This window comes from Neomonachus schauinslandi, chromosome 11 (genome assembly GCF_002201575.2).
Source record: "Neomonachus schauinslandi chromosome 11, ASM220157v2, whole genome shotgun sequence".
NCBI classification, from domain to species: Eukaryota; Metazoa; Chordata; class Mammalia; order Carnivora; family Phocidae; genus Neomonachus; species Neomonachus schauinslandi.
Window position 1 is genome coordinate 11,168,108 of NC_058413.1, and position 22,539 is coordinate 11,190,646.

Here is a 22,539-nt window from a genome sequence, read left to right on the forward strand (position 1 = left end):
GAATGTTGTTATGGTGAGCATTGGTGGGCTTCCTCCTGCAGTGTGCTCCACATGGGCAGTTAACCTGGGTTGGCTCATGACACTGATGACTATCTTCATACTTAAGACATTTGTCAGATAAGTTTCCCAGCTGATTAAGAGCAATAGGGTTTTTCATTTGTTAGTTTTTTAGAATGAAGAACAAAATTGAGGACTGAACAGGGAGTGGTATGAAATGCGGACATTTGAGACCCCTGGAGAATAAATCTGCCTGAGCCCAGCACAATTTACAGAACCAACAAATGAAACAGTTTAGTGGAGATTGAGAAGGTGAGAGAGAATTGCAGATCAGAAAGAGATGTTCTTCCTTTCTGGAGCTTTCTCTACTTGACCATTTCTGTATCAGAAGTTTCCCAAAGGTACCTCTGGAAACCTGTCTTCCTTGTTTAAGGCATAGGGGGCTTCACACATAATCTAGGGCTGAAACACTACCAGTGAGTGTATCTTAGCCTCTGAATCTCTGGATTTGTCTCTGACTTCAATATTTGTCTTTTTCTCTCTCGTCCTGTCTTTTGGACATGATTTATATGGATCTCTGCAGCAGATGAGCTCAGAGACTGGACAGGAAGAGTGCTCTGAGCCGCTCCTGATAGAGTGTGGGAGCTAAGTGTTCACACAAAAGACTCCCTGGCTGCTAAACATTACACAGACTCTCTGCTGCTTTGATTTTTGTGATGGCAAGGATGCGGCCATGAAGCACCGAGGGGCGTGAACTTGATAACAAATCCTATGAGTAGATCTAAGCAGCACTGGACGGAGCACTGTATCTAAATTAGGGTCAGGGCTTAACTGATGTGTTCATCTCAATAGCATAACTAGCTAGAAAAAAAATGAATACATGGCAAAATGAATACACAGGTGAGATTCACAGATTTGCGATTCTTTTATTTCAGTTTAATTATAGACATACCCCTGAGTGGCTCTTCCTTAAACTGTAAGATACTCCAAATTGCCCCCCTCGTCACCTGTATTGTCTCTCTGGGATGTGATGGAACTTCTCCTCATTCTCCAGGAAACTAAGGTATGTGTGTGAACAGAGCACATTAAAAGATAAATGAGCGGGCTCCTGGGTGGCGCAGTCGTTAAGCGTCTGCCTTCGGCTCAGGTCATGATCCCAGGGTCCTGGGATCGAGCCCCGCATCGGGCTCCCTGCTCGGCGGGAAGCCTGCTTCTCCCTCTCCCACTCCCCCTGCTTGTGTTCCCTCTCTCGCTGTGTCTCTTTCTCTGTCAAATAAATAAATAAAATCTTTAAAAAAAAAAAAAAGATATATGAGCGTACCTTTCATGACAAAAATGTATTAAGCCATATGCCATCTTCCTACCGTGTCTTTGGGAACTTGTGGACTGAACCAATGTGTTATCGAAATTAAGGAATAAAACTTCTTTATGTACACATTCAACCAAAAAGGACTTCTCTGTCACTGAGCATGCAGAGGTGGATACCCTGGTACCAGCCCTTGTCCTACTCACTCTCACAAGCTAGAAGAGTAGGTCAGAGATAAATGAGGTCATGTCACTAATATGTCAGACGCTGCTGGAACACACAGGAAGATGTAACAATTCTACCTGCTAAAGGGCGTGCAGAATTCAAGGAAGAGATTCCCTGAGAAAGTATCATGTGAGCCAGCACTTAAAATCATGCCCTCAGGAGTTTTCATCTGCAGAATGAGACCACATCTGCTGGCAAAAGCCTGAGGAAATGCCGGTTGGTGGTGTTTTCTGGGAGCATGTACTAGTGCGTTGTGTGTGCAGCAAATAATTAGAAATTAAGCTTGAGGTTGGGCGCCTGGGTGGCTCAGTTGGTTAAGCGACTGCCTTCGGCTCAGGTCATGATCCTGGAGTCCCAGGATCGAGTCCCGCATCGGGCTCCCTGCTCAGCAGGGAGTCTGCTTCTCCCTCTGACCCTCCTCCCTCTCATGCTCTCTCTTATTCTCTCTCACAAATAAATAAAATCTTAAAAAAAAATTAAAAAAAAAAGAAATTAAGCTTGAGGTTTAGACAGGAAACAAATGGAGGATGGTCTTTGGTGTTTGGACATGATACTGTCTTGTGAGAATTTTCAATAGAAACTTGCAAAATGCAAACCAGAAACTGAGACATATCTTATGGCCCCCAACTTGCTTCATACCTTGGTTTCACCAGCACCTTCTTCTACCCCTCTTGAGCTGCTTACCCAATCCTGTACCCACATTTGAGTCCTTAGAACATGTGGTGTTGTCTTTCACAATTGTGAACATTGAAATATATGCCAATATGACTTTTTTTTTTTTTTTGGTGGAGGCAAGATTATCAAGATGAGTTTCAATCATGCTTCTGTCAGAAAGAAAGAGATAATAGAGTGATCATTTCCTGCACCACGGGGCATGTATAGCCATCCAGCACTGCATTTGCACATGCTTTCCATCAGCACACATGCTTTCCACAAGCAGTTTCTTCTCTCAGTACACGCTGGACTTATTCTTCCAAACTCGGAAGAGATTTGCTTTCAGATCCCACCTGAACAATTGTTTTCTCCAACTGAATGTTCAATTTACTTAAAATAAATATGCACCAATTTTCATGTTACAAATGGAAAGATGTTATCTCTTAGGGGGTATTTTCTGATACTCCCAAAGGAATCATTATTACAACCTCGTTTTCTCTGTCTCTCTGTCTCTCTGTGTCCCTTTGTCTCTCTAAGAGGCCCAGAAAGGCTGAAACTGACACCAAACACCAAGGTTCCATGGGAAGTTGGGTTATAAAAAGGAAGGAAATGAGAAAATATTGTTCACAAAACCGGACAGGTGGATCTAAAAGCGAAAGCCTTTGTCTCTTCATTTACATGACTTCAGAAATGCAAAGAAAAAGATTTACCCGGACAACCCAGGTACTTAAAATCGCTTTGAACCCTTCCTGAAATTGGAGCCGATCTGCCATCGCTGCTTCGGGACCACTCAACTGCGAAGGTCCTGCACGTGTTTGTTCTCTATCTGCTCACACCCCTTCTAGCTCCCCAAATGGCACTTTAACAGGGAAAATTATAAGTGTGTAATATATTTGTTCTCTTGTGACCAAAAACATCTGCTCAGTGGGGAGAATAAGAGACACCTAGACTCATAGGCAAAGGGCAGACACTAACTCCTGTTTCTATTATGAATGATGAGCTTTCCTAAACCCTTCTCCCTTTACCCCTGCCCTCCTACTATAACTATATTGGAACATTTGGTCAAAATCATTTTTTACTGTTTTCAGTATTATTCCAAAACTTTGCATAATTTCCTATTCTTTATCAGCTTATTTTTGAAAATGTAATTTTATCTTCCAATACCTTCTGAGTGTTGTATACATTGCCTGTCAACCCTCTTTTTCCCATTGCTAACCCTGGAGAATGAGGTAGCACATATTTTTCCTGGATCACTTGTCTGCCCTTGTTCCAGTCTGAACTGGTTGCCTCTAAGCATGCCACACTGTTGTTGTAGGACTTCCCATTAGCCTGTCTTATATTGGATTCTCTATTTCCCTGATCCCACTTTTTTCTCTTGCTTCGTGTACTCTTGCACATTGGAAATGTTAACCAGAAAAATAAAATGGCCAGTTATTTTCCCAGCAAAATGAGTTCATTCACTAATAGCAGAAGAATCGCAATTTGGGACAAGCAAAGTATGGCAAACTGTAGGTGAGTCCGAAAAACAAGGGGAGGTCAGCTTTTACTAGGTTTTAGAAGGAAACTGGGAAGGGTTGTTTTGAACAAAAGTTCATCGGAGAAGAACAAAGATTTGAGGTTGTGGCGATTTTTCACTGGCTGCAAGCTGTGGTTAGTGCGTTGTTGCTGGGGCTGGGAGAGATCTTTATTCTTTTTCTTAAAAGCAGGAGATAAAATTCTTATGTGAAAATATCCTCCCTTGCTAATCATCTTCCTTCTTCCCGCGGGCAATGCAGGCTGCGGGGAACGGTATGTGTGCAAGAGCGCTCCCTAGCTCCATTTCTATTTTCTCGTGGTCCCAGTAGAACACAATCTCCAGTTACATGCTGAGAAAGGGTATCTGGGAGATAAGAGTTTTTGAGATTTTGCTGGCCTGAACATTTCCTTTCTTACATCCCCGTACTTGATTGAAGTCTAGAGAAGTATAGCGTTTGAAATGGAAAATATTCTTTCACTCAGAATCATTCACTCCATTTTCTTCTAGCATCTAGAGTTCATTTTGGCAATTCCAATGTAATTTTACAATTATTTACAAAATTACAAATATTTGTATGTGTCATGCAGTTTTTCTCTGGAAAGTTTTATAATTTCTCTTAATCCATAAAGGTAAAAATACATGATTTTTAGATTTAATGTAAATTTTATGTATTAATTCTACTGGGTTGTCAGTAGCATTTTCAAACTAGAGACCCACCCATGTACTCTGTTCCAAAAAAATGCTACCATTCAAAGTTTCTTTCAGCTGGTCCAAGAATTAAATTGACATGAGACAGATTAACAGGAGAAAATCAAATTTAATTTCATATGTACGAGAGTTCCACATATATGAGAGGTACAAAGACAAAAAGGTAAAACGAGGTGTATAAGCCATCCTGAGCTAAGGAATGGGATAGGGATCTGGGGCTTCAAAGAGGGGGAAGGAAAATTACAGGGCAATAAGAAGGGTAGATGTTTGGTAATTAGATGTTTGCCCTGCCATACAGATGGGTCACTCACATAAAATTTATCTTCGGTGGAGTGCCTGGGTGGCTCAGTCAGTTGAACGTCTGACTCTTGATTTCAGCTCCAGTCATGATCTCAGGGTCATGAGATAGAGCCCTGTGTCGGGCTTCACACTCAGTGGGGAGTCTGCTTGAGATTCTCTCTCTAGGGGCGCCTGGGTGGCTCAGACGGCTGCCTTCGGCTCAGGTCATGATCCCAGAGTCCTGGGATCAAGCCCCATGTCGGGCTCCTTCCTCAGCGGGGAGCCTGCTTCTCCCTCTCCCTCTGCTTGCCACTCCACCTGCTTGTGCTCTCCCTCTATCTCTATCAAATAAATCAATAAAATCTTTAAAAAAGATATTCTCTCTCTCCATCTCTTTCTGCCCCTCCCCCTGCTCGTGCATGCTCTCTCCCTTTCAAATAAATAGATAAATCTTTAAAAAATAATTTTATCGGGCGCCTGGGTGGCTCAGTTGGTTGCACGACTGCCTTCGGCTCAGGTCATGATCCTGGAGTCCCGGGATCGAGTCCCGCATCGGGCTCCCTGCTCAGCAGGGAGTCTGCTTCTCCCTCTTACCCTCTTCCCTCTCGTGCTCTCTATCTCTCATTCTCTCTCTCTCAAATAAATAAATAAAATCTTTAAAAAAAAAAATAATAATTTTATCTCCCTTTCAAATAAATAGATAAATCTTTAAAAAATAATTTTATCTCTGGGAAAGATCTCCAATTTAGATCCCTCTAGGTAGTTAAGGGAGAGAGAAAAGTTTCTCTTGAGCCCACAGGGTCTTGATTGCCTTCAACTCAAAACAGTCTACAAGCTAAAGAGGCACATCTTGGGGAGACTTTGTTCTGAACCCCTTCACAGACACCACCTTAACTAAGTAATCATGGTTAATTACACTAATGATGCTATGTTGATATGAATATACTGGGTGTCCTTACATGATGTGATGAGAAGCGTACTTCAACTGTATGAAAGTCTTCCCCCAAAACCATAAATCTAGTTGAATCAGGGCATAATATTAGACTGACCCACACTGAGAAGATGTTCTACAAAATACTGAAACGGTGCTTTCCAAAATATCAAAGTCATGAAAAACAAGGGTAGTCTGAGAAAGTGTCTCAGATGAGAAAAGACTAAGGATATATATTGATCTTTAAAAAAGAAAGAAATTTGCCCCATTTGTAGGTGCAAATATAATAAAAGATGAGCAAGATCCTGAAAGGAAAAATCCCACTGAAAACCATAAGATATTAATGTAAGAAATTGAAGATGACACAAATAAATAGAAATATATTCCATGCTCATGGATTGGAAAAATTGATACTGTTAAATGTCCATACTACCAAAAAATAATTATGTTGTACAACTAAAACAATGTGGTATTTTCACAACAACAAAGTCTCTGAAATAGGAGGCTCTGGGTAGATGCATGCATGTATGTCATCTTCAGTATGCCAAATAAGGAGATATTCAACCGAAAATTTCTAGAATTATTAGCTTTCCAAAAGGAGGATGATGATGATGATGATGATGATGTTACTCTCTATAGAAAAAGTAAGTTACAGATATATTAAAGATCATAATATAAAAAGAAAACCTCCATGGACTTGAGGTAAGGAAGGGTTTCTTGCACAAAACACAAAATGCATAAATCATGATGAAAAGTGAGTAAATATAACTACAACAACAATTTGGGGTGGAAGCAAAATAAGAGGTAACAAAAAACACCAAAATAAAACAAAACACAATCAGAATGGGAGAATATTTTTGCAACAAATGTTTAACAATAAAAACAAAATGTGTTCATGAAACTTCTAAATCCAGATATAGGTTAAATTTCAGGTGTGGTTAGGTTAGGGTTTGATTTCTATTTTCTGAAATTCTCTTACATGGCCTTCAGGTCAGTTTTTGCCATGGCCACTAATAGCTACTAGTTCTAGCTGAAGCTTAATTCACAAATATGATGAAAGGGAAGGTTGTATTTTACATTTGTAAAAAAGCCTCCAACTTAATGTTGATGGTTCCACAAATGAATCAAGCCCTGGTCCAGGGACATTTCATGGGCTGATACAATCAAGAAGAATGGAAGTGTTCTGATGGGTTCAGATTTACCGTGGTGAGCCCTGCAGCCCAGGGTGAGGTTAACCCTACCAAAATCTTGAGGTTACCATCAAGCTGGGGATAGCTAGAATGGCTGCCAGATAGACAATCACAGTGTCCACTACAGGATGTCAATATGTTTTGATCAAAATTTGTTAGCAGATTATCTTTGGGAAAATACAAAGAAATTATTTATTTAATTATAACATATTAGAGGAGAAAAGTAGAAATCATTAAAAATGATAATACAAATGTTACTCTAAATAACTTTTTTCTTCTGCTGAAATCTATATGCACCCATCATTTGCTTTGTGTACTCTGACTCCTAATCAACCTCTTCTCCACTAACTCCTTCCCTTACACTCTACATTGCAACTAAAAGGCTATCTCTAAATTTCAAATAAGTGCATGCCCTGTCCATATTTATCCAGTGGTGTGCTGTAAATATTCAACAACTGGCCTTCCAGATCTGGAGGATGGGGGTGGGAATGTGACTTGTGGCTTACCAATCTCTGAGGTATAAATCCTACCACTACAGCCAATTTCAAGTCACCAAAAATATACGAACTTGTGATCCCTGAAAATTTAAAATCAGCTCTCACAAGTCTACATAAGCCAGCTCAACACCACTACAGACAATTTTCAATTGCTTCTAAAGACTCAAAGAGTTGCTCTGTCTTATGGTATCCTGTGATGTGTATACTTTTTCCCTCTCCCAAGTTTTATCTTGCCATCTGCCCCTCACACAGCATAGATACACTAAACTCTCTTGTTAGTTCCCTGAATATCCCCAATTCTCCCCAGATTAAAGACTTTTGTGTGCATCCCCCTTCATCATGCCAATTCTAGTCATTTTTAAGACCTCAGTTTAGAAGAAAAGTTTTCTAAAAAAAAAAGTGTAATCTCCTTTAACCTGAGATAGAAACTCTTCCTACGTCTTCCCAGATTCCTAAACTCTTCCTATCATAGCCCTTAATACTCCATGTTGTAATTACATATTTCCATGGGTCTATATATCCCACTATGAGCAACTTGAGAGCAGAAACTATCCATCATTCTCTATTGTATCCTAAACTTTTAGCACAGAACATGCACATAGTAGACACTCCTTAGATATTGTTGAATAGATTAAAAAGCAGATAAAAAAAAAATATATATATATATATATATAATGAGTGTGTATGTGTGTGTGTGTGTGTGTGTGCTCTGGAGAGGCAACAATTAGTTGAGAAGAGGGTGAAAGAATTTTTGCACATATGGTAAACAAGGAGCTAAGAGTAGCCCACGGGTATGAACTTATGGACATTATGAATGACTCAGTTTAGTATCAAGAGAAAGGAATTCATTTATAAATGTGAAACATAAGCACTTCAGCAGTAGATAAATCAGGAAGCAGATATATCAGAAGGAGCTTTAACATCAAACTGCCACCTTGAAAAGATAGCCATTAATATCACTGGGGGATAGGAGGAGCCACAACGAAAGTGAGGGTTTCTGTCATCTTCCCTACACATCTGACCACCATCCCGCCTCAGCCTTAACAGCAGCAGCGGGAGCACCAATAACACCATTATTTAGTACTTGTAGGTCTATTTCACCTTTGCTATATTTTGTTCAACCCTCATAACAACTGATAAGGTCATTGATATTTTTTTAAGATTGTATGTATGTATGTATGTATGTATGTATGTATTTAGAGGGAAAGCACAAGAAGTGGGAGGGGCAAAGGGAGAGGGAGAGAGAGAATCTCAAGCAGACTCTGAGCTGAGCATGGAGCCTGATGTGGGGCTCAATCTCAGGACCCTGAGATCTTGACCTGAGCTGAAATCAAGAGTAGGTTACTTAACCGAGTGAGCCACCCAGGTGCCGGGAAGTCACTGATATTATCACACCTATTTTATAGATGAGGAAAAACAGGTCAGGGAGATTAAGTAACTTGTTCAAGTTCACATGGGGACTAAGTGACAGTATCAAAATTTAAAGCCAGATCTGTGAGATTCCAAAGCCTTATTTTTTACTTCTCTGTTTTATAGTTTCTCACCATCCTTTGAAGAACAAATGTTGATATTGTTCTCAAAGTCCCCAGTCTACACCATCATTTCTGTATCAGGGCATGTTGGAATCTCAGAAGCTGACTGAAATAAAATCTCTGAGGCTTGACCCTCCTACCTCAAATGTAGTAAAAATGTATCTTGATGATAATGATGGATTTTTATTTGAGTTTTTACAATACTGATGTCAGCTAAAGTCAGGAAGTGTTTTTCTGCAGTGAAAAAAATCTGACTCATTTTCTTTTTCAGTGGATGGTTGGGAGTTGGGTTTAGAGAGAATACATAAAACAGGAATTCTTCTACTTGGCTTCTTTAAACCTTAGAAATCAGTGGAGTAGGTGGGTAAGAAGAAAGAGCACTGATTCTGGGAACAACTTTGCAGTGGTGATCACAGAAGTTATGAAACCAAGAATGTCTAAAGAAGTGTATTTTTCCTTCCATATCCAAACATACTAATGGAGTTTATAATTAGAACAGAAAAAACTGAGTCAAATATTCAAGTTTCTCATGATTGGTGTCCTAAGAGAGTAGGATTATATTTTGCAGTCTCCCATCCTCCTGAGTTCTTGGATGAAGCTCTGACTCACTGGGGATTTAAGCTTGAATTTCCTTGCTCTCAGACTTATTTTCATCAGGAGGCATTCCTGCTTACACAGAATTGGAAGGAAAGGAAATCACCTGGAAAATAAAACATCAATGTCCAAGAATAAGATCATCCCCTCCCTCTCCTTCCATCCCTTCCTTAATCATCATGATCATCGCCAATAACATGTGATTGCTGATTATTACTGTGCTGAAGTTTTATGTACATGGTCCTCACAACAAACGTCAGAAGAGAATGAAAATGTTTTCATCTTATAGTTGAGTTACCTAAAATCTGGAAAGAATTAATAATTTTTTCCTGGCTAGACAACTAGAAACTGACAAGTTACAAGGAAATAATTGAACTTAATTATGTCTGTATAAAAATATACTAAATGTTATTATAATATTCATTATATTGTAGTAGTTGTATTATTATTGATATTTTAATTTATTGATTATGATACTAATTATATTACTATAACATTATACTATGATGTTATACATGTATTGAATATTACATTAAATACACTGTTTCCTCATTTTCCAGCCTTCATTCCATCCCTCATGTTCATACCATCTCCAACTCCAGGAACCCCACAAATCATTACTGCATAAATGTGTCTTTCTAATTCTGGGACTCAGAGAGAACCTCAAACCTTAGCAGACTACGTGAATTATTAGTCATGGAAATAAACCCACCTTATTCGAATTACGTGAGATTTCTATGCACCACAGAGATGCTGAGACAGAGATGCTTATGCATAATTCCAGCAAGGTAAGGATCAGCAGTAGGGACATCAGGCCCTAGGGGATATGATGCCTCATATCAAACCCAGTACAAACATTCAGAGGGAAAAAAATGTCATCAGGAAACCAAATATAACATCTCCCACCCTTAGAACAAAGTGAACCATAGATTAGGTTTAAGACACTGACACACACCAACACTATAAGAGACACTTTGTCACCCTAAGAACATGGAAATATTTTCCCTGGAGAGACACATTGCATTTCTTTATCAACCCACGTGAAGTAGTCATGGGTGAAGAAACCATAAAGGTAAAATGTAAATAGAGGTAAAATGCTGATATTCTCACTAACATTTACTAATTTGAGTCATAGCAAACTAGGGAGACGAGTAGGAAGTTCAGGAAAATAGACAAAAATGACCCCTCCACCATTTCATTAACGGAACTTCATTAGAGGGTTTGTGCATTTACATCATTGCTAGAAACTAAACACTAAACTGAAATATTAAACACAAAATTACTAGATTAGCAATTCTTCTATTATCACTTGTATTTGTGATATTATTCTTTGTAATAACAATACAATTGTAATCACAATACAATTGTGATTGTATTCTAATATCATTTGTATTTGCTTGAAGAAGCAAATACAAAATTGCTCCAGAGGGAAAATACTATGAAATCCACAGGAAAAAAAAATCAGATCCATATAAATATAAACTTAGATAATTAAAAATACAATTTTAGAAAAAAATGAGGCACAAACTCTATGCCAGCACACAGGAGGACTGGGAGTCAGTCAGTAAAAATAGGTCATCATGGAGAAAATAGGCAAATTTGAAGGGAAATCTTAATTCTAAGTGGACCTCAGAAGAGAGAGATTATCTCACACAAACAACAAAATCATTTGAAAAGGTTATTCTTAAGGAACTTCCCTTTAAAAATAAAATACCCCCCAAAATTCAAAAGTGAGTCATGATTTGAAAATCCCAGACCACAGAGAACACTGCAAATCTCCCAAGTCAGTTTTATTAAGGAAGATGTGAAAGAAATTTTTTTTTCAATTTAATCTCTCTGGAGAGCGTAATAGTAGTAATAAATTTTTTTTTCAATTTAATCTCCCTGGAGAGCGTAATAGTAGTAATAAATATTAATAATATAACACAAGGTGCACTGTTTTAACTGTTCATCAAATATTAACTTGTTTAATCCTTACACCAACTCTGTGAGACTGATACTATTACCATCCTCATTTGAAAGGTGAGCAAATTGAAGCACAGAAAGATTGTCTAACTTGACTTTCATTACAGAGCTAATGAGTGGCAAAGCCCAGCTTCAAATCAAGGTCGCACGATACCTAATATATTATTCTTCTGTACATTTTAGATTGTTTGAAATATTTTCTAATTAAACACAAATTTTGAAAACATACGTTTGAAAAGATGCCCACGAAAATGCATAAGTCCTGTGACTGTGAAGACTCACAACTCCTCAAAGACTGCTTATTAACTGCTAAACTTATGGAGAGCAAAACAAATCCAACCAGGGCCACAGCAGCACTGGCAATACTCATTCCAAAAGTGTTTTGCACCTAAAAATAGAATAGGAATTTTCATTTAATATAGGAAGCACATCCTTCCTTCCTTTGGTGGTGATTCATTTAACTAAGTATCAATTTAAGGTTGTTCACACGCCCAGCATCATCCTAGATGCTGGGCACACGTCAATGAACAAACAAAGATCCGCACCCTCATGGAGCTTACACTCTAGTGGCAGGGACAAAGAAAACAATTAAGCGTACAAATAGGTAAATAGTAAAGGGGTTAAGTATTGCAGGCTAATGGGGTGGAGTGAGGAGGACCTGGACATCCAGCAAGCAGTGGAGATGGTGGTGTTAATAGGAATGTTGCCCAGGAAGAGGCAATGAGGAGCCGAGTGGGACACGCGAGAGGATAACTGGAGGAGAGTCCTTGCGGGCAAGGAGACAGCTCAGAGTCCTCCAGCCAGAGTGTTGCAGGCATGGTTGGGGGAAGCAAGGCGACAAGGTGGATGGTTAGAGGGGAGTGGCCAAAGTCAACAATATGAGGAACTGAAGCTGGAGAGAAAGAGGAGAGCTGGATCACACCAGGCCCTGCAGGTCTCAAAAAGAACTTTGGTTCTTCCTCTGAGGAAAACATAGAGCCACTGGATGACTTTGAGCAAAGGGGCAACACAATTAGATGAATGTACCAAAGGGAACACTGGTGTCTCAAGAGGCACTGGTTTAGAGAGGGCCGAGGGTAGAAGCAAGGAGCCCAATTAAGGAAGATGGTGGTGGACCAGAGGAGAAACAGTCAAACTTGGACTGAGCTTGAACATAGGGCCAATAGGATTTGTTGACAAATGGGATTCAAGATTGTCAAAGAATGAAAAATTGGGGGTAATTCTCAGGTTTTTGGCCTGGGAATCTGGAAGGAGGGAGTTCTCATCAGTGGACATGGAGAGGACAGTGGAGGGGGAAGACTTGAGGAAGATTAGGAGTAGAGTTTTGGGGCTTTTAGAACCCTAAGTGGAAGCAATGAGATCCGCCAGCCTGTTGCCCAGGAGGGAGATCGAGGCTGGAAGTATTTATTCACAGTTGTAGGCATACAGATGTCACTTGAAGGCATGAGCGTGGATGAGGTCACAAAAGGAATGAGTAGGACAGGTGACAAAGGATTGAGCTCTGGGGCACCCCAGCCTTCAAAGGTCAGAGAGAAGCAAAAGAACTAGGAAAGGACATTGAGAAGGAGACACTGAAAAGACAGGAGGAAAACCAGCTAATCAAAGTGTTCGAGAGGCCAAGTGAAGAAATTAGTGGAAGGAGGAGTGACCAACTATGTGCTAAATGCTGCTCATGAGTCAAGTTAGATAAGGACTGGGAATTGATCTTTGTGTTGTCAGCATAGAAGTCTGCAGTAATCTTAAGGAGAATGATTATGGAGATAGGATAGGGAAGAAAATAAACCCTTACTGGAATGGGTTTAGTTGAAACTGTGCAGATCTGAATTGGAGACAGTACAGATAATGCATTTAAAGAGTTTAGCTACAGAAGGAAAAGCAAATTGTGCACATAGCTATCAGGAGACAAGAAGGTCAAAATATTTTTTTTTCTGTTTAGAGCAGTAACTGGATGTTTATAGGCTGATTAAAAAGATCTAGCAGAAAGACATTTGGAGTGGTACATTTGGGTGGGGAAAAAAAAAAAACAGAATGGACTCTAGTATTCAAGTTAGGGATACTGGCTTTGAAGAAAATCATAGAGAGGTCACCTGCCGTAAGAGGTTAGACTGAAAAGAGAAATGGTACAGATCTGGTCCACAAAGTGGATATTAGAGTGGGGGTCTGAACGTTCTTCTCTAATGATTTGAGTTTCTCAGAATAGGAAACAAGGTCACCAATAGAGAATAAAGGTGAGAGAAAAGGGATTGGTGTTTGAGGTGGCCATCCAGGGAGGGGGCAGAGTGAATGAGCTAGGGAAGTTGTGTAGCTGGGCAGATGATTCAGATAGAACACATAACAAGGGCGTAGTAAAGTGTTTAATGAATCACTAAAGGAATAGAACTTTTGGCTTTCAGTTGTAGAATTAGTGGTGGAAAGTGTATGCTCAAAGTAATCAGAAATGGTCAAGTTTCACTACACAAAAAAATCAAGAAGCCTTTTTCTGAGCTTCAGATTCATCAAATATTCAAGGTAACCATTCCAATAATCATTTGAATCTCTATGATTTTCTGATAATTTAACATCTGAACGCCTTAAGAAAAGAGAATTTTCTTGTGCATTACATGAGACGCAGTGTCTCCGTTGGATTCACCAACCTCTACTCTCCTGCTATTAACAAATAACTTATTTCTAGTCCTATGATCAAAGGAAGACAAGAAGAACTGCCACTTACCAACACTCTTGTGGGTTTTCTCCCAGCTGCAACAGATAAGGATCCTGAAACAATGAACTGTTTGAGCACAGGAAATGAAACAGATAAGAAAATACTAAGTCTCAACTATTTTTTCTTTGTACTCCTTCAATTAGTAGCTATCTAGCAATGGTTGCACAAAGTTTCTTTTTTAAATTCACATTCTACCACATGGAATTATACTTGATGTCGTTCATCATGTTATAGCAATACAATTTTAAATTAGTTAAAATTTTGAGCAAATATATAATATTTTCATTATGTTTTATGTCTGGCTTTTTATAGGTTATATGAGTGTACATACTTTAAAAATACAGTAAATACATATATTTAATGTAACATAATTATCTTTATGCTTCTATTTATAGTAAATGTAAATAATATTTATTTTTTTAAAAGATTTTATTTATTTGGCAGAGAGAGACACAGCGAGAGAGGGAACACAAGCAGGGGGAGAGGGAGAGGGAGAAGCGGGCTTCCCGCGGAACAGGGAGCCAGATGCAGGGCTCGATCCCAGGACCATGGGATCGTGACCTGAGCTGAAGGCAGATGCTTAACGACTGAGCCACCCAGGTGCCCCAATAATATTTATTTATATACACATGCATATGTAACATTATTCTCATGTTCTTACTCAGGCTTCATATAAGGGTTTGATTTATTGGATTAGATGTTCTAAAAGAACTTCTGCAAATCTGTCTATATTGATATATCCACTGATTTTTAAATGATTATTTTTGATAAGCTATTGTTTTCATGACTCTAATTTGATAAATTGAATTCTCTACAAGTTCATGGTTTTCTTAAAACTTGATTCTGTTTTATACCCCATATATCTTACAACGATTTACCAAGCCACTCCTAGGGTTTGAAGACAAAGTTGCCAAAATCGTGGAGAGCAAAAGCTTGCTACATAAATTCAATTCTTGAATTCTGATTGAACACGAAGGAACAGGTTTTGAATTCCACTTCAAATAACGAAGTGGTTATCACAAGAAACTCCAGGCTCGCTAGAGCTTCGTGGCCAAGAGCATACGCTCTGTGTCCTGATGCAGTCTTCAGCTTGTATTCATCCTATAACCTGAGGCAAAGTGTCATGCCCCTCTTTGCCTGTGTTTTTTTTTTTTTCCTGTAAAACAGAGATGTGCATATCCCCATGTTAATATCACTGACCTTATTGCTATATGGGGATAAAATGAAATAACACATGGCAAGGTCCTAGATATGAGCCCAGCATACACAAAGCACTCATATTATTAATAATAGCTAAGGTTTTTATATATATTTTTTCCTTTTAATTTCATAGTGACCCAAAGATAAGGTCCTCATATTATCTCTACTATCCTAGGAAACTGAAGGGTGAGAGCTTGAATATCTATTCTAAAGTCACACGGTCTAATAAGGATTAGTAAGAGGAGGGTTGTTGTATATATAGCAGGGCATGTATACAGAAGGAAGGGGAGGAAGACTATGGTATAGTCACAGGTCAGACTAGATAGGAAAGGCTTCGTTCCATGTCATAGATCTTAGACTTTGCTCCATCAGTTATACAGAGCCAGAGAAAAGCTTCCGGCAATGGGAATCCAACAGTCAGATTTGAATCTTAGTCTTGAGGATGCCTTAAAGGAGTGAGCTCTGGTTCCCTGACCACTTTTTTTCAACAAACTGACCTCAGCTTTCTGAGAAAAGAACACTCTTTTCCAATTGAATAACTGAAACCCTTTATTGTTCTCTTTTCTACAACATGGAAATTTCCCATTTAGATAGTCAGGATTCACGATGCAGAGAAAATGTGTATTCCCGGTTTTCTAGAAAAAAATCCAGATTCTAACTAGGTCATCTAAACAATCATATTAACTACCTAAACATTTCAGAAATGTTAAATCTAAATTACATGTGTTATACTATATCCAGAAACTGAATATAATTTTTTGTCAAAATATGAGATCTGATTTGGGTCAAGAAATTTTGGCCAGATGATGAGCAATTTTGTTTTAAAGGACAGCTGAAGGTCAATGATTTTGAAAAAAAAATCAAAGCTTGAATAAATCAGAGCCCAAGATTTACTATAAATGTCTTTCTTCTTCATTTGCCAATTATGTGTTCCATTTATTATTTTCAACTAAACTTTCCCATCTTTGCTATGTCATGGTAGCATCTTTGTTCGAGACCAAACACATATAAATTCTCAAAAGTTCTTTTTTTTTTTTTTTAAGATTTTATTATTTATTTGCGAGAGACAGAGAGCATGAGAGGGAGGAGGGTCAGAGGGAGAAGCAGACTCCCTGCTGAGCAGGGAGCCTGACGTGAGACTCGATCCCGGAACTCCGGGATCATGACCTGAGCCGAAGGCAGTCGCTTAACCAACTGAGCCACCCAGGCGCCCCAAATTCTCAAAAGTTCTAACACCAGAATCTACAAACAAAACAAGTCCTGCCTAATTAACACTTCCTACTAATCACCTTTTAAAAAGTACACCATCAGGTAGGTGATAATCAAATAACAAAGCTAAATAAATTTTAAGATCACCTAGGACCAAAGCTTATTTTATTGATTACGTTTTGACCCAGATAGGGGAAATCAGTCTTCTGATTTCCAGACTGTAATCAGCAGGCAGATCTCTTATGTCCCAAAGCAGGCTTCTCTTGGCTACACAATACAATTCACCAATACTCAGTTTTCATTTAATTTTCTTAGTATCCATAAACATAATACCTGGGTTTAATATATGAATGCATTAACTCAGTGTTTGGGACTTAAGTTGTACTCAGCAAATATGACTTCTCTTAATCAGAAAGGCACTTGGTTTTTATTTATTTATTTATTTATTTTTTATGTTAATCACCATACATCATTAGTTTTTGGTGATTCATTGTTTGTGCATAACACCCAGTGCTGCATGCAGAACGTGCCCTCCTTAATACCCATCAGTGGGCTAACCCATCCCCCAACCCCCTCCCCTCTAGAACCCTGTTTGTTTTTCAGAGTCCATCGTCTCTCATGGTTCATCTCCCTCTCCGATGTCCCCCCCTTCATTCTTCCCCTCCTGCTATCTTCTTCTATTTACTTTTTTTTAACATATATTGTATTACTTGTTTCAGAGGTACAGATCTGTGATTCAACAGTCTTGCACTATTCACAGGCACTTGGTTTTTAAAATATGTGTGTAAAGACTTACAAATCAAACCCATAGCAGGCAATCTTCAAATCACCTAAGAATGACACTATAGTAATCAAACACACTTCTAGCAGTGGTATTTAAGCAGTGAACTCTGGTCAGGGGAATATGAATACTTACAAATATAGGACCCCACAGTGGATAGGCTGTGTAGAAGATAAGGAAAAACTGCCTGAAGAGATGGAATATGTTTTGTAAAGAACCTAGAAAAATACCCAGGATCAGAATCGTTGCTCCATTCAGGATCTGGATGGCCTGTAAGAAGGGGGGGGTGGGGTTGCAAATAATGGTCATATACTAGTGTATGTGGAGAAGAGACAATTTTAATTTTCTTCAGAAAGGAGATATCAGTGCTTGAAATGATTATAAAGTCAAGCCGGACTTACCCTGGGAGGTTTTCATCCCGTGCTATCCCCACCGATCCCAGTGGCAGCCCTTCATCTCCCCCTCTCCCCCTGCTCCTGTTCATTCTCACAAACACCTTCCAGAAAGTGGCTGAGGAGTAGAGGCAACATGGCTGGTAATATAGATGGGCTCAAATATCTTCCTAGTATACATTAGGGCCGTAATATGATGAAGGCACTCAGACATTAAATAGCAGTTCATTCTGCCTTTCCTCAATGCAATTTTTAAATTTAAAATACGGAATGTGAGTTCATAAGAACTCAGCCTCCTGCTGTGGTGGTCAGATTGCAGTCCATTCTCCAATGTTGATAGGATGTTTCCTACTCCCCGGATCTAAAATAGGCCCCAGTCTTTTCTTAAAGAAGCACATTATTGACTCAGTGATGAATAACTCAGATTCTTCCTGATGGGAATAAACAAGGTTTTCCACATGATATTTAATTTCTTCCAATTATTAGAAAAATTCCAAAATTTTTCTAATTTTTACACTAAGGTTGACATACCCCAAGGGCTTGTAGTTTCTCCTTCCAGTGATTTTGCAATTCATCAATGGGCTGGTAGACAGAGTTATTTATCAACACTGATTCCACCTGGCTTGCTGGGGCACCACCTGCTGAGGCTTTCCCAGGTCCTGCATTACCAACTTCTTGGGAGGCCATCTGGCGTTATTGATGGCTGTCACAGAAAAGAAGTCCAGAGGTTTGACATTTTCCCATTTGCCACTAGCTAATATTTTTTGAGTGCAACAGAAGGGTTCATTTCTGTCCATACATCAAAATGACTTCACAAATGGAGCAACAATTTACATGGTTGAATTTCATTTCGTCTTGGAGTAGTAATCATCAGACTATTGTAATAAGTCTGGGTGCCTCATTTAACTTCGAAACAGTGAAGAGTGATCCCCTTCTCATTTTTATATGCACATATACATTATTACATAGCCCCCCTGTCTCTTCAAATCAATCCTAGACAATGAGACAGATGGTTTCACTGAGCGCTGAACTCTTAGGTGAGGAAGATGATTTTGGTCATATTCCTATAATAATAATAAGTATAATTTATTGAGTACTTACTCCTACATGCCAAACGCTGTCTGGTTGCTGCAAATGTGTGAACATATTTAATGCACCCGACCGTCTATGTTGCAATATTATTCCCACTTTAAAGATGAGATTATTGAGGCATAGAGAGGTTAAACAACTTACCCAAACTTACACAGCTCATAAGGGAATTCAGCTCTACTAGAGACATTCTACTTTAAGGTCCAACATTTTCTTTAAATCATTATGCTGTATAGTACTATATGAAAGATAACCTTCTGGGCAGCTATATAGCAGTGGATAGAGTTTACTCACCATGGGAGAGCCAAGTTTAAGTCTGAATTTGGCCACTTACTAGTTGAGTGATCTAGTAATGGGAACCTCAGTGTTCACATATGTAAATGGAAATAATTTTAATTTCATATTAACATTGGTATGAAGTCCCTAACCTAACAAACAGTTGGTAAATGTTGACTTTAACTTATACTCTGCCTTGTGTCAAAAAGTACTTAAAGTATCACATATAAGGGTCACCAAACAACCACCTCAATCATTACACCTAAAAAATAAGTATTACTAGGGTGCCTGGGTGGCTCAGTTGGTTAAGCGACTGCCTTCGGCTCAGGTCATGATCCTGGAGTCCTGGGATGGAGTCCTTCATCGGGCTCCCTGCTCAGCAGGGAGTCTGCTTCTCCCTCTGACCCTCCCCCTCTCATGCTCTCACTCTCTCAAATAAAATCTTTTTAAAAAATACATATCACTAAAATATACACAGTATGTTCAATCTTGGACAATATAACTTCATAGTATAAAAATTGATAAAGGGAAACCTTATTTCGAATGGAGTCAGGAGGCCAAAATGGGGGGCTCTCATGCCCTACCACTCCTCCTGGTTGTAGACCCAACAGGAAGAAAAGCTCCTGACATCTTCCAAGTCAACCCTATTTTGCTATCCCAGCAAGGATCAGTCCAGCCAACGAGAGATTGTTACAACTCACCCATGAAAAACTACCCTACTTCAAACTCCCAGTTTGCCACAATGGACTTTTTGTTTATAACAGTAACTCCCAATTCCCCTCTTTCCCTCTATATAAAAAGCTGTTCCTCCTTTTTGTTTTCTGGACTTGCCTATGATTTAGTTGTAGCTTGCCTGTCCCAAATTGCAATTCTCTGCTCTTCCTGAAAAACCCATTTTTGCTAGTGAAATAACTGAGTTTGATTTTCAAGGTTAACAACAGTGTCCTCCAACACGAAGTGATTGCAAAATGCTTATCTGCTTTTACAACTGATGAGGTAGAAAGTAGGGGATTAACTACAAATCTATCACATACTGCTGAATTCTGCCAAAACTACTGGCTTTGAGTTTAGAATAGTATCTTAATTTCTACTTTTTGTTGGAAATTGTATAGCAGATCTATTTTTCTAATAATTCACTCATGTTTGTCAAAGTAAATCCATACTGCATCCCTTCAGGATAACGTTTACATTTCTAGTTCTCTATCATAGGGGGTATATGACACGCTTATTTAATCACTAAGGCACAAAGAAGGTGAAAGTCAGAATACATTTTAACCTTCACTTTATCACATTGGTAATTGCTATTTTACCTCTCATCAGTTTCCTGCCAAGACTGATTTTCATGCTAACACTTAGGTACATGCTCTATTTAAACACTGATAAATGCGAAATACTTCCATGTTCAATACTATGCATGGAATCCAAGAATGAGAAAAGATCAAAAAGTTTACAGCAAACTCCATTTTAATGAATGCCTAACGTAATCCTCATCAGGATGTACAATAAGAATGTTTAAATGTAGAATAATCTTCTTTACATCCCTCTTAACTATTTGGAACATCACCTTGCAAAGCTCAAACTTAAAATTTATTGGGGGGCGCCTGGGTGGCTCAGTCGGTTAAGTGTTGCCTTCGGCTCAGGTCATGATCTCAGGGTCCTGGGATCAAGCCCCGCGTGGGGCTCCCTGCTCAGCAGGGAGCATGCTTCTCCCTCTCTCCTCTACCTGCTGCTCCCCCTGCTTGTGCTCTCTCTCTGTCAAATAAATAAAAATCTTTTAAAAATAAAATAAAATGAAATAAAATAAAATTTATCCATTGGGAAATGTGTGTGTGTATATGTGTGTGTATATATATATTTAAAGATTTTATTTTTTTAAGTAATCTCCATACCCAACGTGGGGCTTGAACTCACAACCCAAAGATCAAGAGTCACATGCTCCACTGAGTGAGGCAACCAAGCACCCTGGGAAATAAGCACATATTTTAGATAAGATATCTTCTGCACTAAAATGTACGTAATGTGGGGAGCAGTGCTCCTTCATGATCAGATAGCTGCTTGCCTGTTACTTCAGCTTCATGCTCCCCCTCCCTATCTCATAGCTCCATCCAGCCATGGTTTATTTCTTTTAATCTCCCAAGCATCAAGCTCTCAAAAGTCTCAAACCCTCCTTCTCAGTATTAATCCTGCCTTCCTGAAATGTTGTCCCTCAAGCTCCACCTAGATAATTTCTGCTCTTCTTCCAGACTGACTCTCTGCCCACATCCACACTTCTCATGAAGCCCTCTTCAGTCCTGGCCAAGTCTGGAGGAAGCTCCCTGTTATTAAGAATGTCCTCTGCTTCCCTTTTCCTACTGTTTACCCTTCTGAGCCTCAACTGACTGGATGCTCAGCTGTATCTGCTATCTTCCCAATGTGGTAACTCCAGTGCCTGGGTCCGTGTCTGTCACACGCTGGACACTCAGTGAATACATGTTTAATAAATAAATAAATTTTTGGTCCAGCCTGATGGAGACATGCCTTATTGAAAATATGTTTGCAAGGATTGGAGCCTCTCATACAGAGAAACTTCTGGAGTGAGGAAATCTATTCTAACCACATCATTTAATTTGACTTTTTAAAATAACTATAAATATCAGGGAGAATTTTCAGCCTTCAGGCAAAATAAATTATGTTCACTAATTTGTTCAATTTAGCTATTAATTTTCTAAATGGGAGAAGTATAGATTTCCTGAGAACCCCAGTTAAGTTCACCCATCTGCTTTTTACTGTGTGTCAAGCACTGTTTAAGTGTTTTACTCATTTAACCAATTTATCTCTTACACATCCATATGAATAGGTGCTACTCTTACGATCCTTTCCATTTTACAGATAGGGAAGTGGAGCATCAGCAGGTTAAGTCACTTCCCAAAAAACACACAGCCAACAAGTGAGGAGATAGGGATCAGAATCTAGAGTATCAGTACTATCCCTCTGAGCTTATGCAGAAACTCACTCACTGGATCCCACACCTCAGTTGTGTCCAGACCCTCCCATTCCCACAGCTGGCAGCCAAATTTGGAGGCAGCCCCTTGGATTTAATATATCTCCAGGGTGTGTGTGCGTGTGCATGTCCATGTCTTCCCAAAGAAATGACTATATTATAGAATTATGTCTAACGTTTTGGCACCAGGGGAACAAATTCTAAAGGGAAGCCATGCTCTTAGCTAAAGTTCCAAATCTCTACATAGCAACCATACAGAAAACTCTGCAGACATCCTCATGGCCCACCGGGTGGCACGGCTAACAGATAATAAAAAAGGAGGCTTTCTCTGAAATGGGAATCTAGAGGGTTTACCGTGGAGACTTCAGGCCTTGGAAGACGTCTTACCTCTGAAGCTGAGCAGGAAACACTCGATAATGATTGCTATAATGTCTTTTCTGGAAAACTGCAGCCTCTTCTGACTTGGGCTTAACGTACCTTTGCCTTGTACAACACTTCAGAGGAGTTGGTGAAAATG

General features: G+C 39.2%; 1 protein-coding gene across 1 annotated transcript; it reads right to left on the reverse strand.

Annotated features, from left to right (window-relative positions):
- Positions 1 to 10,123: 10,123 nt before the first annotated feature.
- On the reverse strand, positions 10,124 to 18,364 carry MS4A3 (membrane spanning 4-domains A3). The gene is made up of 5 exons (XM_021685238.2): positions 18,209 to 18,364; positions 17,421 to 17,555; positions 14,105 to 14,161; positions 11,624 to 11,782; positions 10,124 to 10,246 (listed from the first exon to the last, which is right to left on the reverse strand). The coding sequence occupies exons 1-5, from the start codon at positions 18,362 to 18,364 to the stop codon at positions 10,124 to 10,126; spliced, it is 630 nt and encodes a 209-aa protein (XP_021540913.2).
- Positions 18,365 to 22,539: the final 4,175 nt, after the last annotated feature.